This window comes from Podarcis bocagei, assembly GCF_964188305.1.
Source record: "Podarcis bocagei genome assembly, chromosome: 13".
Taxonomy (NCBI): Eukaryota; Metazoa; Chordata; class Lepidosauria; order Squamata; family Lacertidae; genus Podarcis; species Podarcis bocagei.
Genome location: NC_138138.1, coordinates 33,145,622 through 33,164,097, shown reverse-complemented (window position 1 = coordinate 33,164,097; position 18,476 = coordinate 33,145,622). Strand labels below are relative to the sequence as shown.

General features: G+C 43.2%; 1 protein-coding gene across 3 annotated transcripts in view; it reads right to left on the bottom strand.

The window, feature by feature from the left end:
• Nucleotides 1-18,476, bottom strand: part of LOC308570488 (uncharacterized protein) — a 32,491-nt gene that overhangs the window by 4,771 nt on the left and 9,244 nt on the right. For all 3 annotated transcript variants that reach the window (XM_081165380.1, XM_081165381.1, XM_081165382.1), the window contains exons 4-8: nt 12,106-12,462; nt 11,214-11,336; nt 10,284-10,367; nt 9,707-9,746; nt 1,049-1,087 (exon numbers count right to left, since the gene is read on the bottom strand). In XM_081165380.1, coding sequence (XP_081021506.1) covers nt 1,049-1,087; nt 9,707-9,746; nt 10,284-10,367; nt 11,214-11,336; nt 12,106-12,462 — 643 coding nt within the window. The remainder of the gene's footprint in view (nt 1-1,048; nt 1,088-9,706; nt 9,747-10,283; nt 10,368-11,213; nt 11,337-12,105; nt 12,463-18,476) is intronic.

Genomic DNA, 18,476 nt, shown 5'->3' with positions numbered 1-18,476 from the left:
AGAACACCATGGAAACTGTGCATGGAGTGGGGGACTCAATCAGACTTAGCTTATTCTCTCACTACCAACAGAGAGTCACAGAGGAGTTGATCAAGGCTATATTCAGCAGGGGACAGTGTTTCCATTCAGCTATAATGATTGTTAGCAGCGAACAGTCCAGCAAACACGGTTATCAGTTCAATTGAGCTTTATTTACAAGCATATTCACAGAGCTGCTCTCGCACACTTCCACCACACATCAAAGATGTTCGAATCTGAGTCTTTCTGGTTATGTTTCCAACAAGATCCGTGCCAAAACCTCTTAAGCCTGCCTCTGTGTTTACGTTCTTCCTATAGGTGTGCCCAACTTTGGGACTTCGGACTGAGAGTGTTAATTGGTTCTCCATCACTGTCACTAGAGAGTGGTTCCGGAGTCACCCGACCCCTTGGCAGACTGTCTTCGTCTGAGCTGTCTTCCAGCCCTCCCCCTCCCTTTGATAAGGGAGTGCCAGGTCTAGAAACGGGGTGTCATTTTGAAAAGACCAGCCTCCTGTCTCTTCTGCCGGCTGACTCTCCTCTCCTACCCCGTCTCCTGCCTCATTTTCTGGGTCCTGGAGAACCAGGTTTCTGACATCAGCCCCTAACCCACAAATCAGTTACAGGGAAGTGCTTGGAACGCTCCACCCCAGATAATGTCCTGTGTTTAATGTTTGGCTCAGACTGGCAGAAAATGCTTCATAGCACAGGGATAATCTTGATGGTTTATTTTTTAATACAAAAATGACAAAGGCTAGCTACAAAACTGAGGGAAATCTATGCAATGGCAGATGGTGATTGAAGGAAGAACAAAACCTTCAGGCCCAGCGATCTTTAAAAATCTGTGTTGGTGTCATCATTGTGGCTTAATCTAAGGCCCCTAACTAATGGAATGCCTGCCAATGTGAACCCTCCAATCTAATACCTTCTTCTTTCATGTGTTTTGTCACAAAGAAAGAGAACTGGGATATGTGGTTATATTTTAATTGGAACAAATGGTTGTTTAAAAACAGAAACATTTTATAAGACATACCTTTTTCCTTCTGTAGTTTTCTGTTTTCTTTTAATTGTACTAAAAAGAGAAATGCAAACAGTGAAAAGCATATGGCTTTCATTCTAAGCAATATGGCCTGCAATCCCCTAATGGAGAGAATGAGCCAGGTCCCTTAGGGTTAGGGATTTGCCTGTGTTAACGGAAAAATCTGAGGGCTCTCTTGGACAAAAAGTAAAGACACCAACCAGGATAACTTGGAGCAAAACAGCAGCCTGTAGGCTTGGCCTTTATTGATCTGTTGCAACAGGGTGTTTCCCTCACTAGCAAGAGAGAGAAAAGACCCAGAACAATGGGCTGCAAGACCTTATAAAAACTTTTGAAATTCCCCTCCTCTAGGTCAAGCCCACCCCCAGAAACATCATGCATACATTTCAGAAAGGAGGGGTTGACATCATGCATACGTTACAGAAAGGGTTGACATCATGCATACATTACAGAAAGGAGGGGTTGAGGGAGGAGTTGTGGTGGTAACCTGAGTGTCCTGTCACCCGGCTGGTTCCTCCTTTCCCCCTCCCCATGAGTCACTTCCAGGAGACAAAGGGGAGTTTGCAGTTTCCTGCCCCCAGAGGGAAGATCTGATCATTGTCCTTTGTTTCAGCCTGTGGTGAATCCACTGTTCTTTGTGATTTTTGATTGTCTTCTGTCTGGGATTATCAGGGTTGACATAGCAACTGGGCAGGGTTCCTGTGGATGTGCTGGTATGCTGAAGAGATTATGGCTGACCAGAAACCAAGCACCCCCCTTTGATCCTTTGATAGTCTTTGTCACATGGAGTAAAAAATGGAACAGTGCAAATCCGATGTATGGTTGATTTTCTATGAATTTATAACAGAAATGTGGCATATGTAGTGTGTGAGTGTGAGTGTGTGTGAAGTTTGTGCAAACAGAATGATTGGGGTGGGGGGGTTCCTGCTACAGTTCCCCCCTTCGGAGATAAGATTGCAAAGGTGGCTACTTTGCAATCCTTTTCTCCGCACAATTTAAGGTGGTAAATAATAACCTGGTATTCTCCGTCCCAGATGTGTGTGTCCAATGGTGTAACAGTGCACTGCTCAGTTACTTGTGGTATTCTAGCACCTTGGAAGAAATATTTTCTCAATAGTGATCTATGCTTTACATTTAGGCAGGAAGGTCCACTAATGACTGAAAAGTGCAGTTTGCTTCCCCCCCGCCATTTGTGTGTTCTCAGGTGTCAAGGTAGCTCTTCTGTGGTCTCACATCGGCATGGTGTCGCAGTAGTGGTAATCCCTGGTGAATCCACTTAGGGCTTTCATATTTATCATGTAGCCTGGTACCCACCACAGCTGGCACAGGTTTCGGACACGTCCTGAGAGAAATGTCTTTGCCTTGGCCAAAATCCATGGGATTTATTACAGGCTCTGGTCTCACAGTCCTTGGAAGTTGATCACTTGCACTTTAAGGACCAAAAAGCTAATTGCAGCCTGGATACACTTGCCCAATTCAAACTGAGTCCAATTTGAATTTATGTGCCCATGGTTCTCAACCTTTCAAACCAGTCTGTAAAGGAAAAACCGTTCTTAAAAGGGCACTTTGTCCAAATAAGTCAATTTAACTCTATAAGGGATCATTCCTGCTAAACCAAAGCATGTGCACCTTCATGTATCTTATAAGCTTCTCCTTGGTAAAGCAAGTTTTTGCACATTTTAAAATGGATAGGGAAAGTTGGCAGAGTGCCAGGTGGGACAATGAAATGTGGTTATCTAAACATTGGACTACACAATAGTGTGAGCTATCAGAAAGTATAAAATGCATGAGAATTGGTATGCAAGCAATAAGACATTAAACATAAAAATTACACACAAAAATACCCCCCCTTGTGGAAATAACACACTGTCAGACACATTTCAACATTCCTACATAATAACACTTAATACAAAACAAACTAATTAAATATCAGTTGCATATCTTGACACAATTGTGATCTTTTACGCATGTATCTTTTGAATCCTGGAACACAGAGGCTTGAGGTTCAAGTGAAAAGATGTCCTTGCAAGTCAACTCCACCCCCCTTCGTCAGGCCCACTCCCCTGGCAGTCTATATCCTTTGAAAGAGATAGCTGTGGGCACTTGAAAACTCTGGTTTCTTGTGATGACGGAAGAACTGAGTTGGCGGAAGAACTGAGTTGAGGGGTTGTTGCTGCTTTTCATCATTGCACATCTGTATAGGTGATATCCTGTAAGGGGCAGGGTTTTGGGGCTTAAAGACAGTTAGAAAAGGAAGGGGCAAAAGGCAAAAGGATGTCCTCCAGTTTCCATGGGAAGCTGCAAATAATAAAAATCTTAGCGAATTAAGCGTTTCATTCATTCCAATATTATTATCACATTTTCCTATAACTACTGTTATTATCTGCCAAGTTCGTTTGCTTTCCTTCACTTTGGAGAGAAAGAGAACTGTAAAAAATACAAAGGTTAAGAAATGCAAAAGAAAGCAAAAAATTAGATTACCAGTCAGATGAAAACAAACTTGACACAAAGACATCAGATTTAGAAAAGAATTATTATTATATATATTATCAAAACCACACAGATTACTACTAGACTGAAAAAAATGGGAAAACCATGGGGAAAAAACTTTAAATTCACCATGTGCTATTTGATAAAGAACTTCATGAAACTGACTTTCAACATGTGATGAACATGTCCCCAAAGTAAAACACACACACACAAAATGACCTATGAGGAACCAAATAAATAAATGCTAAAACACACAATTAATAAGTAACCTGAAGTAATCTGTTTTGGCATTCTAACATCCCAAATGAAAATAAAATAGTGTTTCTTGATGTGACAACATCAACTGTAATGTTAATACGGGAAATGAGTTAATACCAAGAAAAATGAATGGCAATTTAAAGTTGTGCAGGTACCTTGCACTAGCCAAAATGACAGAATTAATAAGAAATGCTCAGGCAAAAGGGTAAACAAATACCATTCACCAAACAATGTTTGGTTGTGCTTCGATTAACTTCATAGACATCATGGAGAAACAGATTAAATAAATGAAAACAGATTATTTGTAACTTTAAAAAAAAAGTGTCAAAGCCATAAAGAGATGGAAGTTACTAATATAGCAGGGATTCAGACTTGTTTCACAGAACAGGAAGAAAGTTGCTGTGGGAGGAAAAAGGGACAAACACTTTGTTATCGGGGTTCACATATCCTGTTAAAAGGGAAAATTATTTCATGTGAGAGGCCTGTCAGGAAATGCTGTTCCTAAAATTCCCATTGAGGGGGGAATGCTTTGATATTTACCTGTGAAAAGAATTTGGCATGTTAAGATTTGGAACTTGGAAAGCTCTTGACTTTTGATGGGCTAGTTGTTGCTTTGTTTTGTTTTGTTTTGTTTTTTTTAGCCTTTTGTCTTAAGTAGCCCCTGGAGCAAAAACAGATTAAGGGTGATTTCCCTCAATGGTTCCTCAATGGTTCCGAGTTTTCTTTTACATTTGGAAGAAACCTCCTCTCCCCCCTTACAGTTCCCCCCTTCCTCTCTCTCTCTTCTTTAGCTGATCTAGCCTCTGTGCATGTGCAGAGTTCATGTCTCAGCAAACCTTTTATACTATTGAAAATGTTGCATCCTTTGGCTAAATTACTATTTGAATAAGGGAAGGGAAGGGTAAGGAGTAGATTTTGAAAACAGGGTTTGATTTTAAACCAAAAAGAGAAACTCAGCAATTTAAGTATTCACCAAAGCTAGCAATTTCAGCCCAAGCAAACTGAGACTGCTTCCTTTATGTACAGGAAAGGGCTAATATCCCTCTGGCCATTCGCGGAACAATCAACCGCTCTCTTATTTATGAGTAAAAATGACCAGAGTTAGAATTCATAGGTTGTTTTTTTTTTATTTTTTTATTTTTTTAACATTCTCAGCCATTTCAGCCTTACCATTTGCAAACACTGTAATCACTCAAATGCTTGATATTACCAGTTGGGCTTCACCTCTCACCTTTTAAAACTAAAGAGCAAAGCTAGGCTGAATTTCAACTCCATTACCACACCAGAATTTAAGAATTACCCTCCAATGCTTGCAGACACATGGTCTTCCACACAGCCACAAATTGGGAGAGTTGAAAGGGGACCCTGTGGTCATCTAGTCCAACCCTCCAAAATATAGGGTTCACAGCAAGATTTCACAGCAAGATTTGTACTACCAAAGAGGCATACACATTTAAGTACAGATTTACAGCTGGGAAAGGAAACATCTATACTCCTGAGAGGATCTCTTATAAAGCACAGTTAAAGCAGCCCTAGATTTGATTTTTTTAAAGGGAATACACAAGTGTTGCCCCCTCCCCCCTTTGCAGTTTCCTTTAAAGGAAGCTTACTCGGGAGTAAATTTACCTAGCACAGAAGTAAGAAGGGAGAAAACAACTGAAAGAGGCAGAGTGAAAAAACAAGGGGGAGGGGGGGGCATTTTCTAACAAAAGAGGCCATGAAGTCTTATAGAGACTGATATCAGGAGCCTTACAATAACTCTTCTGTCCAATCAAATCGAAGTTAAAACTGGACTCAAATATTTTTTCTTAGAATGAACACCATACTTTTATAGGCATACGCTTAATGAAATACATACACTGCATTTTAGCTTGAGAGAGCAGTTGTGCTCAACTAGGCTTTTGCAGCAGAAACATTAGGTTAACTTCTCCTTCTCACAAACTTAAAAGTTACAACAAACATCATTTGCCATTAGACTTAGAATCACCCTCCTCACTTAAAACTAGAAGAAAGAGGTGGGGTAATCCCCCTTTCAGAACACAAGTAGCACGTATACAGGATTTCACCACTTGGGAGGGAAACTCTCTTTTAGAGCCTCTCTCAAATAACAAACATTTGCACACTCCATTCTCCATTTTGTTTTGTTTTAAGATCGATAGGCGCAACATGGCTTCCTTAGATTTAAAATTTTGAAGCAAGCTTGCAATTTAAAACTATGTGCATTTAAGAACAGTCTGTGGATGCCAAGGCCAATGTAAATACAAACCCTTGAAATATTTCTAAATCTTTGAATACATCTCTTATTCATTTTTTTTATTTATTTATTTTTTTTGCCTCTGAGCACCATTAAGTTTACAGTTTCATGTTCTAGCTTTAGATTATAGTTTAACAACACAAATTTGATGTGTTCAGCTCTCCCTAAGAGTTCACACCCTGATTTTGTTGAAGGATCCCTGAGGTGGCCACTGTGCCCTGGGTTCTAGGTGGTGGGCCTAAGCCACCCACTAAAGTTTACAACGGTCTCGTACTTTGTACTTGGAAAGACCATTTTGCCCCTTTATTTTATTTCTATTTTTTTTTTCTCTAATTGGAGATGACAAGCTGGAGGGGCATATTAGAGTCCTCTCTGGGGCAAAGGCTTCATGGAAGCTTTGTTGCCAGGAGGAGTCCAGCTAGGGTGTTTAGTGAGCTCCCATTCTCTCATATGTTATTATTGGGGGTTTTTTTTTCGTTAACGAAGTACGCTAAAGACAGAAAGAGTGGAAACACACACACAAGGGAGGAGGGGCAATGGGAAAGAAAGGGGTAGAAGAAAGATTCTTTCAGTATTTGGGATATCCTTGACTTAGCGCAATCCCTACTTGTTTCTTAACCACGAGCTATTTGCTAAAAACCTCAAGCCTGAACGGAAACCTAAACCACGGGTCGCTGCCCGGAAACCTAAACCACGGGTCGCTGCCCGGAAACCTAAACCACGGGTCGCTGCCCGGAAACCTAAACCACGGGTCGCTGCCCGGAAACCTAAACCACGGGTCGCTGCCCGGAAACCTAAACCACGGGTCGCTGCCCGGAAACCTAAACCACGGGTCGCTGCCCGGAAACCTAAACCACAGTACTGTTTTCAAGACTAATCCTAGTGTGGGGCCCCAATTGTGAACCTCCCCTCTACCTTCCACAACAGCCTCCTGCCTAGCCTTTGAGACTAAGTTTGGGCTCCCTACTGGACGCCTGCGCTGTGCAGTGCCAGATTGGGGTCCGAGAAAACAGAGTTTTGAAAGGGGAGCAAACGACCTTGCGTTCTTGCATACCCAGGTCATCCCTAACAAAGGTCGCCAGGCAGGAGGGGAAGGTTCATTTGCATAGTTAGGGTAGGTGGAGAGTAAGAGAATACTTGAAAGACTCCTTTGGACGACTCCGAGAGAGGGATGTCAGAGAAACAGTAAAAGAGCCACGCTTTCCCGGACTCAATTCCAAGACGGAAAACGGGGGAGAAAAGAGATAGAGAGATTAAGATGTTCCTGGACGACCCCGGGGGGGAACATCGGAAAACAGCAAAAGGTACCACAATTTCCCCGGCAACACACCGTGTAAGAAATTGAGGGGAGAGAAAGAGAAAGGTTTTGGCGTACCCAGACGACTCCGAGAGGTATGCGCCACACAGTAAAGTTCCGCGATCTCCCTGGCCACTTTCCGAAGGGGAGAATCGGGTTAGAAAAGGGTAAAGTTAGAGCGCACCCGGCCGACTCCGAGGGGCTACGCCAGAAATGAAAGAAGGAAAGTCTGGCTGTCGTGGGGTCGTTACTTTTCCACCCCCCTCCCAATGCATTTACTTCAAACCATACTCACGTTCGAAGATGTCCCCCACAAATCCCAGGATCCTTTTCTTTTTTTAGCCGGCTTGACCTCGCCTTTGCTCCCCTGGTTGAGCTTTTGGTGACGATTGATTACCGCCCGCAAAGAGGAGGCAGGGAGAGGAAGAAGGATCCCTGGGCTAAGGTTGCCCAGTGGCGCCCGATCCCTTCTATCTCCCCTCTCACCTTTACAGGAGAACCAAGTGTCCCTTCGTGGTCGCCAACTGTTAACGGAAAAATCTGAGGGCTCTCTTGGACAAAAAGTAAAGACACCAACCAGGATAACTTGGAGCAAAACAGCAGCCTGTAGGCTTGGCCTTTATTGATCTGTTGCAACAGGGTGTTTCCCTCACTAGCAAGAGAGAGAAAAGACCCAGAACAATGGGCTGCAAGACCTTATAAAAACTTTTGAAATTCCCCTCCTCTAGGTCAAGCCCACCCCCAGAAACATCATGCATACATTTCAGAAAGGAGGGGTTGACATCATGCATACGTTACAGAAAGGGTTGACATCATGCATACATTACAGAAAGGAGGGGTTGAGGGAGGAGTTGTGGTGGTAACCTGAGTGTCCTGTCACCCGGCTGGTTCCTCCTTTCCCCCTCCCCATGAGTCACTTCCAGGAGACAAAGGGGAGTTTGCAGTTTCCTGCCCCCAGAGGGAAGATCTGATCATTGTCCTTTGTTTCAGCCTGTGGTGAATCCACTGTTCTTTGTGATTTTTGATTGTCTTCTGTCTGGGATTATCAGGGTTGACATAGCAACTGGGCAGGGTTCCTGTGGATGTGCTGGTATGCTGAAGAGATTATGGCTGACCAGAAATCAAGCACCCCCCTTTGATCCTTTGATAGTCTTTGTCACATGGAGTAAAAAATGGAACAGTGCAAATCCGATGTATGGTTGATTTTCTATGAATTTATAACAGAAATGTGGCATATGTAGTGTGTGAGTGTGAGTGTGTGTGAAGTTTGTGCAAACAGAATGATTGGGGTGGGGGGGTTCCTGCTACACCTGACAGAGAGGGTTGCTTCCCCTGCTGACAGCAATCATTAGCTGCAGACACAGGACAGGCAGACATCTAGTCTGTCTTTGAATCTCCTATACTTCTACAACATAAGAATTCCAGAATACTAGGCATGACCCCCCCCAAAAGAGAGAAAAGCAACCCCGAAAGGGCTATTTGTGCGTGCTCATAATGCTGATATTTACTGGCTGGAGTAACACAGGGGAAAGTATGGGCCAGGGAAGACATTCACGTAACATTTCTCAATCTAGACACCACTTTCTTAACATAACTAAGGTATTCATAAACAATTAATAGAACATCAACGAGTATAAAACCAAACCGAACAATTCTTCATAAGATCAACTATCACAAGATCAACAATCATAAGATACAAAACAAAGATACAAAAAACCCCCCATGAATAGCGAAACGTCCCTCCCCAGCAACAAAACCCTCCTAAACAACACCCCAGTTCAATAGTCCAGAGTGTGAGAATCTCGTAACTAGATTTTATAAAAGGAGAAGATGGAGTTATATCCATGTTCAAATCTCACCCCCCAGATGTGCTTTTGGCATTACACATATAATTACAAATAAGAAGAGTGCAGACTCGCTTCTGTGTTCTCACTGAAGGATGATTACAAAGGAAGATTTGGGCTGTTCTTTACAGGACCATCTGAATATGCTGCATGATACAAAGTGTGCAGAACTTTCTGATTCCCTCCCACCACTCAAGCTCATTGTCTTGTATTCTGCTAATTATAACTAAAAGTATGTTTATTGGCAATTTATTTTATTCAACAGGCAAGTGGTTCTCTCTCTCTCTCTCTCTCTGGTGTTCTGTTTTGTGGAATCTCCTATTGTACCACTGCAATAACTTAATAAAGGTTAAAAAGAAAGAAAGTCTACCTTGTTTTCATGTGTTTCAAAGTACAACCATGCAGAACACAACGTGTTTTGTCACAAACAAAAGAGATATGAAATATAGGGTTATATTTTAATCAGATCAAATGGTTGTTTGAAAGCGGAAACATTTTATAAGGCGTACCTTTTTTCTTCCTGCAATGTTCTGTTTTCTGGAAATAGTCCTAAAAAACAGAAATGCATATGGTTTTCATTCTAAGCAATATGGCCCACCAATCTCCTAACAGAGGGAATGATCCAGGTCTTTCAGGGTGAGTGGCCTGCCTACAGCAGGAATTTGACTGACTGAGGGACTTTCCACAAATACCATTAGGAGTGGCATAGTTGCTGGGTGTACACAAGCACCATCCTGCTTTAAGTGTGGAGGGGGTTGATGGTGTGATTCTGGAGACATGGTTTCACACCACTTCCCTCTGATCGGTAGAGCTGATCAAGTCTCCATTCAGCATGGGGCATTGTTTCTATTCAGTCCCTAACCCGTAAATCAGTTACAGGAAGGTGCTTGGACCACCTACCTGCACCCCAGATAATGTCCCAGGTTTAATGTGGGGCTCAGGCTGGCAGAAAATGCCTCTTGGTTTAGCAAAGGGGTAATCTTGATGGTTCATATTTCTCCTTTTAAATACAAAAATTGAATATGTGGCCGTGTTTTCAGTTGATCAAATGGTTGTTTACAAGCAGACAGATTTTACAAGACACACCTTCTTCTTCTTCCTTTATTTCCCCTTTTTCTTCTTTAACACTCTGCTCTTCATTCCGTGAGAGAGTTTCCTTTTCTCTGGCACCTTGAGGTGTGGGGCGGGGGTTGGGGGGAATCACAAGGAAGTCCAATTTAGCTTGGCATCTAAGGGCACCACCAGAATAGAGTACCCTAATGGATTTTTGTATTTGCAACCAACTATGGAATATAGAGCTATAGGACTCTACAGTAAAAGTCCCAAGGCAAGGATGTAGGAGTGGATAAATTCTGTGGATTGGGGTAATCTACTTGTGCCTGTTCAGATATTGCTGGACTCTAGCCTCAGCCAGCATCACCAGGGATGATGGGAATTGTAATCCAGCTACAGTACTGTTAAAATCACAGATTAGTCATCTGTGCTATAAGCCATTTGAGGGGGATTGTACCCTCTGTTGGATTTTTTTTGTACATCTGCAGACCTTGTGCAGAGGCAGATCTAGGGGAGCATGACTGGTTCGGCCACACTGGGCACACTTGGACACTTCAGCAGGTGACACAACTATGAAGTCCTACAGAAGGCCGGATTTGGGTGTCACACGGGAGACCACTGAAATGTGAAAAGCCAAGGTCCTCCATTGCCTTGTAATTACTCTGAGCATGTAGATAAATCTCTCTTGGGTCTCTGCTTTGGCTGCAATCTTATCTGTGCTCATAGGAGCCAACTCCTAGGGGGCTGAGGGCTCTTTGCCCCCCAATAAAATATTTGAGGGGGCTGCCCCCCAAGAATTGATGGGCATTGCCATGCAAACGGTGTGTGTACACTGTGTCTTGTGATCGATTATGTGGAGAGGGGTTTACCTGGGCCCCCCAATATTTTATGCAAGTTGGCCTCACTGTCTGCACTCCACTCCTCACATGAATTCGCTATTAGAGAGAGTGATTTATACGGTACCTTTGTGCATGAATGTCCAAACAGTGACTGCAAGAGCGAGAAGAGCGAGAAGAGCGAGAAGAAGAAAGACAAACATCACCCAAAAGGCAGTACAGGAACAATAATTCTCTGAGGTACTGTTGCCTGAAAGAAAGAAATGGCAGAGAATAAGGGATGCCTTTTTACATGCTATGATAGTCAGACAATCAGGCAGTATGATTAATCAACTGAAAACCTTTCCATTGATTAAAAATTGATCAGGCAGCAGATATTTTTAAAATGTTAACCATTTTAAATGGAACCACTTGAGTTCCGAGATTTTTGGAGTCATTGCTATCTATCCAGGGACTCAGTATCAGTTGTGGCAGCAGGAACTCATGGAGGACAATGGAGAGGACTAGGGTAACACATTATTCAGAAGTTCAGCAAGGTCCTTTCTTTGCTGATTAGATTATGATGTCGCAAAGAGAGTAGTGGGAAATATAGTTGTAAGGGGGCCTGTTTTCCTTTGTTACCCCTCTCCCATGCCCACATGAACCAATGAAAAAAGATAAAATACATTGTGCCACTTTATAAGCATAGATGCAAATTTGGAACTGCTAGAATTTAATCAGAAATAGTATCCAATTCACCCTAGTGAATAGATGACCTAGGTTCCTGCTCAGTTTGCTGAGCTGTCACTAACTGTTAATGATCAGATTCAAGGTCACTGCTTTCCCTCTTATGTCTCTTCATCTGTCAACCAGTCTTGGACTGGGAAGCTTTTCAAAGAAAGGGTGCCTTCAAATAGGACTGTCCTTTGTGAAGGAGAGGTCACCTCTGGTGATTACTGTAGCTTTAAATTTTACACCACAAATGCAAAAGTTAGGCCTGAGCTATTTCCTCTGTGCGTGTCCTACTTTGTGATTCATACCTTTTGAAGATTCAACAACCAGAACAGTTTGGGTCTGAGCACCCCAGTCTTTGGTCTTGACAATGCAGCTGTAGCTTCCTTCATCAGACTTTTGGGCCATTTTCAGCATCAAGGAAACATTTCCAGTCTCCAGTCCCTCTGCGGCAAACACTGCCCTGGACTCATAGCCTTGCCCAAATGTTTCCTGGCCAGTGAAAGCTGTGAACTGGTAGATGTTCTCCGTGTTGTCATCTACAGTTTTTTTCCACTGAACTTCCACGTTTTGTGGCAGAGCCCCAGAAGAGCTCTGGCATGGCAAGATGACATCTTGCCCCACATACCCAATGACAAATAGGGCAGAATTCAGTTCAAAATGGTCTGGGGGGGGGGGAAACACAAATATTAAAGGCAACAACAGCACCACCAAGTCTGAGGTTGAAACGTTTCCCCAAATGGTACATCTCGGGGTTTGGATTCCCTACAGAAGGGGCAAATATTTTCCCTCTAGATGACTTTGTGTACAAGGAGGTGAGCGGTGAGATTGGGGAATATTCTGATTGAGAGGAACAGGCAGCCTTTACAAGGATCTCACTGGATGTATGGGCCAGACTTGTCTACAGACGTTTAGTGCACTTGCACTGAATACCATTTTTAAGGTTCATTTTGAGGTTATTTGCTGATGGCTACACTATCTGATTATCGCTATCTGGGAAGGTATGAATTAAACGGTCTCGGCCCAGTATACCTGAAGGAGCGTCTTCACTCCCATCATTTATCCTGGACACTGAGGTCCAGCTCCGGGGCCTTCTGGCGGTTCCCTCACTGTGAGAAGTGAAGTTACAGGAAACCATAGAATCATAGAGTTGGAAGAGACCACAAGGGCCATCGAGTCCAACCCCCTGCCAAGCAGGAAACACCATCAGAGCACTCCTGACATATGGTTGTCAAGCCTCTGCTTAAAGACCTCCAAAGTAGGAGACTCCACCACACTCCTTGGCAGCAAATTCCACTGTCGAACAGCTCTCACTGTCAGGAAGTTCTTCCTAATGTTTAGGTGGAATCTTCTTTCTTGTAGTTTGGATCCATTGCTCCGTGTCTGCTTCTCTGGAGCAGCAGAAAACAACCTTTCTCCCTCCTCTATGTGACATCCTTTTATATATTTGAACATGGCTATCATATCACCCCTTAACCTCCTCTTCTCCAGGCTAAACATGCCCAGCTCCCTTAGCCGTTCCTCATAAGGCATCGTTTCCAGGCCTTTGACCATTTTGGTTGCCCTCCTCTGGACACGTTCCAGTTTGTCAGTGTCCTTGAACTGTGGTGCCCAGAACTGGACACAGTACTCCAGGTGAGGTCTGACCAGAGCAGAATACAGTGGCACGATTACTTCCCTTGATCTAGATGCTATACTCCTATTGATGCAGCCCAGAATTGCATTGGCTTTTTTAGCTGCCGCGTCACACTGTTGGCTCATGTCAAGTTTGTGGTCAACCAAGACTCCTAGATCCTTTTCACATGTACTGCTCTCAAGCCAGGTGTTGTAGCACCCTGCTTGTGGTTAACGCTTAGCTGGAATGAAATATTCAACGCAGCAATAGAGAAATTAAAATAATTATTTATTTGTCAGACAAATAAATGAGAGGCACAGTGGTATATGGTTACCAAGCTCTGGCCTGGCTCCTGCCATTATGGCCAGCCCTTATATTCCCTTAATCCAGCCCCCTTTGCTCCTCCTTTGGCTGCCTCTGTCCAATCAGCCTGGTTGGATTTCCTATTGGCTGATTGCTATATCCAATCCTAAAAGATACACCCATATCCTCCTGTCCTTATAAGGAACACAAAGAGCTATATATTGTTACATCTATAAATGACAAATAAGTAGTAATATATCTTACATGTGTCTCAACAAGGAATCTTAATTACCAGCTCACCTCTTGCCCTCCCTGCCCTATTGCCTTTTAAAACAAATGGTTAATCTTAAATTTTTATCTTAAACATATGTCAAGGATCTTGAGTTTCACATCAACATTGAAAGATATCCTTCATTTGAAGGTTTCTCTGACAGCTAATATATCTGGACAGCATTTGATGGCGTCTTCTTGTCTGGCAAGAGGCTGAGCTCAATGGCCCCTGTAGTCTATTCCAACTCTAGGACTCTATGATTCTATGAAATAAGAATCTAACATCTAAATCTGTTACTTTCTAAATCCTTTGCATAGTTACATTTAAGCCAATATATTTAAGCTAATATATTTCATACATTATCATAGGTAACCTTTTAAAAGGAATAAGGCCTTTTTAAAGTAGAGAGAGAAAGAGAAAAAAAAGAAGAACTCAGTTTAAAACAGTTTCAGAAGAAGGCTCTTCAGTTTACATCCCCCCCCCCTTCAGCAAGCTGCTTTTCCCATTATCTGTTTAAGGAAGAAACAGCTTTAAAAAGACTTCCCAGCTAGATGCTTTAAAAAGACTTCCCAAAAAGCCTCTCTTTCTGCCAGCTAGATGTTTTTTCTCCCATTTGCCTCTGGCCTTAGAAAATACAGCTCAAGGTTTAAGAGAGGCCCATGGTATCATTTTACTATTTGCCCATTCCTAATTATATTTATCTCTGCCTTTGTTATCTTCTGTAACATGTAGGGTCAATGTCCTGCTCTTAGTCTGTATTTTCAGCTTTTACGACTTTGAGAATTGTTTTCTGCTATAAATCAAAAGGGGCCCCTTGTCTTAGGAGAATGGCCAAGGTTTTCTTAAGCAGCTAGCCTTCTTGCCTGGCATGAATCGTTTGAAAATCTTTTAAGCTCACTCTTTAATATACAAGTCCTGATCAAACATTAATAAACAAGTCCTGATCAAACATTAATAAAATGCAGGCTTATGCCTGATGCCTCATTCCCCCCTTTCAAGCTCAAGGACCTTCATCCCAAGTGTCCTTGATAGCTTGACCTTCATCATATTCCTGAGGTAAAGCTCTGTATAGGGCCATGATATGAGGTAGAGTTTCATTTGAAACCATCTTGCTAATTGTACTTCTAAAACATGAAATGATACATGGCATCATACATAAAACCATTACCACTACTGTCAAGAAAAACAAGCAAGACAATAGTATCCCTTTGAGTCCTGTGACATTAGGTAACCAATTGGTGAGCCATCCCATATCCCATCCTTCCCATGTTTGTACTGGGACATGTGCTATATTCTCCATCTTTGTGGCCAACACACGGATTGCCTCACCATTATCTGAAATGTTAAAGCAACAGGCATTCCCTGTCAAGTTCAAGACTCCACATAGGCCTCCCTGCTTGGCAAGTACATAATCCATTCCCATTTTCAGCTGCAAAATGGCGGCTCTACTTTCATCCAACTGTTGTGCAATAAGTCTCAAACTCTTGGCCGTTGCATTGGTTACAAGTTCCACTACTGCTTGCAATCGAATTATTCTGTTTAGATTATAAATAGGATCCCGTGCCCCTTGTATGAGCTCACCAGGATTCCAGGAGGCAGGATCATAATAGGCTATAATGCGCTCTGGTGGCCAATCATCAGTACCGCTCCAACTTTGGGTACTTCCTCCTGCTATATGAGAAATATCAGCGTTTCTTCGTGTACGCTTGGGCAAATTAGTGGGCATAATCCACATTGGTGGTAATACCCATCCCAGGAAACAAGTCCCACTCCATTTGGAGGGGAGTTTCTTGTATGCCCATTCTCCACATATCCACCACAACCATCGTGTCTGAGGTCTTTGGTACGTGGAGTACAGAAGGCGAAATAGCAAAAGAGGTAGAGAGTTCACAGTGCAGTATGTTAGATTGCCTTTTTCTGTCACAGTTATGTTCCATACTACTTTCCATGCATGAATAAAAGGAGGTGCACAGGGCAAGGCATCCCGAGTTCGATAGGTAGTATCGTGTGCCCAGGTATTCTTAATATTATCCCAAGTATAGTGACAATGAGAAGAGCCTATCATGGTAGAATCAGCTGCATCTGATGATTTATGTACACAGAATTCCCCTTGTACAGGTATAACTCGTAATGGTTTAGTTGAGTTCCATCCGGGGAAATTCTGTACTTCTGTTTGGTGTGGTATTTCGCTTACCATACCAATGGCATCTAATGGTATCGGTAATAAGGGCATACCTTCCTCTGAATCATCTGGCCCGAGAGAGCAAACAAGGCAATTGGTCCTATTTGCAACATTGGCTACCATTTCAGCTAAACCTACCCACATATTGTGGTCATGGCGGAATCCATATTTAGTCAATTTGGCCAGATTCAAGGACCCTTCCCCTTCCCAAGGGATCAGGATTAATAATAGAATCATGTTGATGTCTAGCATATGCATTCCTTCCACAAAAGATTACCTTATAGTGATAGCAAATAAATATTAGTCCCAATATAATTCCCCCAGTGACAGGAATGGGGAACCACCAAGACCAAAACATATATCCCGAGGATCCCCAATGTGTAATATCCCTGATAATTGTTCCACAAGGGGGCAGTCAATCAATTGTATAAGAGAATCTTCCCGCTCACAGTCTCTGGTTCAGACGCTCCTCAAGCTTCAGGCGTGCGCAGGTCAGCCAGCTTCCAGGTTGTGGCTGCAGCAGGCCGGTCGTCTAATGTTGCCCGTGACCTAGCCCGTTCCCGGTAGGGCTAGATACAGGGGTTTTTGGAGAGAGTCAGTTTAAGAGGATTAGAGGGGTCACCTTTGCACGTCCAACTGCCTTCGGACTTCTTCAAACGGGAGTGATGAATCCAGGGGGTCACCTCAGCTACCTTCACCGCTGTTGGAGTAGAGAGCAAGACGGTGTAAGGTCCACGCCACTTAGGTGCAAGTGGATCACGTTTCCACTCTTTCACCCATATGCTATGCCAGCCTGGAGCTGATGAATCGGCACGGCAATGCTGCACGACGTGCGCTCGAGGACCCACCTGTTAAGAGAAACAAACAAACACGGGAGAGAGACAAAAACACGGGAGAGAGATTGCACTTGTCCCTGTATCGCATGGTCTCCTATTTGTTTGAGGTCAGTTGGAATATCCTGAACAAAGGAGGGCGGTCTCCCATACAGGAGCTCAAAAGGTGACAACTTAAGTCTTTTTGTGGGTGTGCACCGAACACGAAACAGTGTTATGGGTAACACATCTACCCATCCCAATCCCGTTTCCTGGGTTAATTTTGCCAATTGGGTTTTCAGAGTCCGATTCATTCTTTCAGTTTTCCCTGAACTCTGAGGCCTATAGGCTGCATGCAGTCTCCATTTCACTTGTAGGACTCGACATACTTCTTGTACTACTTGATCAATGAACGCTGGCCCATTGTCACTTCCAATGCATCTAGGTAATCCAAACCTCGGGATCAATTCAGTGAGGAGTCTCTTAGTTACCTCTCGTGCCTTTTCAGTTCGGGTGGGAAAAGCTTCAACCCATCCGGTAAGAGTATCTACAAACACAAGGAGATACTTGAATCCCTTAGAAGGGACCAGCTCTGTGAAGTCCACAATTAGGCTTTCCATGGGGACATATCCCACATGTTGGATTCCAGGAGGTTGTACCGGTCCCTGCCTGGGATTGTTTTTAGCACAAAGAACACATTTCTGTGAAATGCAAGTTGCTAATTGTGATAGGTTAATAATATACAACTTCCGACTGAGACTCTCTCTGGTTGCAGTACCGCCAAGGTGAGTAGATTCATGATAATTTCTTACAATTGTGCCTGCTAGATGATGAGGTACATAAATCCTATTGTCTGGCAGGATCATCCAACCGTCCTTCACAACTGCTCCTTCCCTTTCAGCCCACTTCCTCTCTTCTGGGGTATAGTGAGGTTTAACTTCTTCTGGAACTACCTCTGGTATGAGGGCTGCTATAAATCCTCCCACAGGCTTTTGGGCTGCCTCTCGAGCTGCTTTGTCAGCAGCATGATTTCCTCTGGTTATTGGATCCCTTCCTCGTCCATGACCTTTGCAGTGCATTACAGCAATCTGTTCTGGAGCCCATACTGCTTCTAACAGGATTTCTACTTCAGGTCCATATTTCAAGGCTTTCCCGTGGGCTCCTATTAGACCTCTTTCTTTCCATAGAGCACCATGTGCATGCAGGGTTAAGAAGGCATATTTAGAATCAGTATAGATGTTTGCCTTACATCCGGCTGCCAATTGCAGAGCTCTAGTTAAACCTATAAGTTCAGCTTTTTGTGCCGAGGTGCCAGCAGGCAAAGCTTCAGCTTCCACAACTTCCTCATTGGTGACCACAGCATATCCTGCTCGTCTGGCACCTTCATGCAGGTAACTGCTACCATCAGTATAATATACAACATCTGGATTTTTCAATGGTTCATCTTTCAGATCAGGTCTACTGGAATAAACTTCATCCATTATTTGGAGACAATC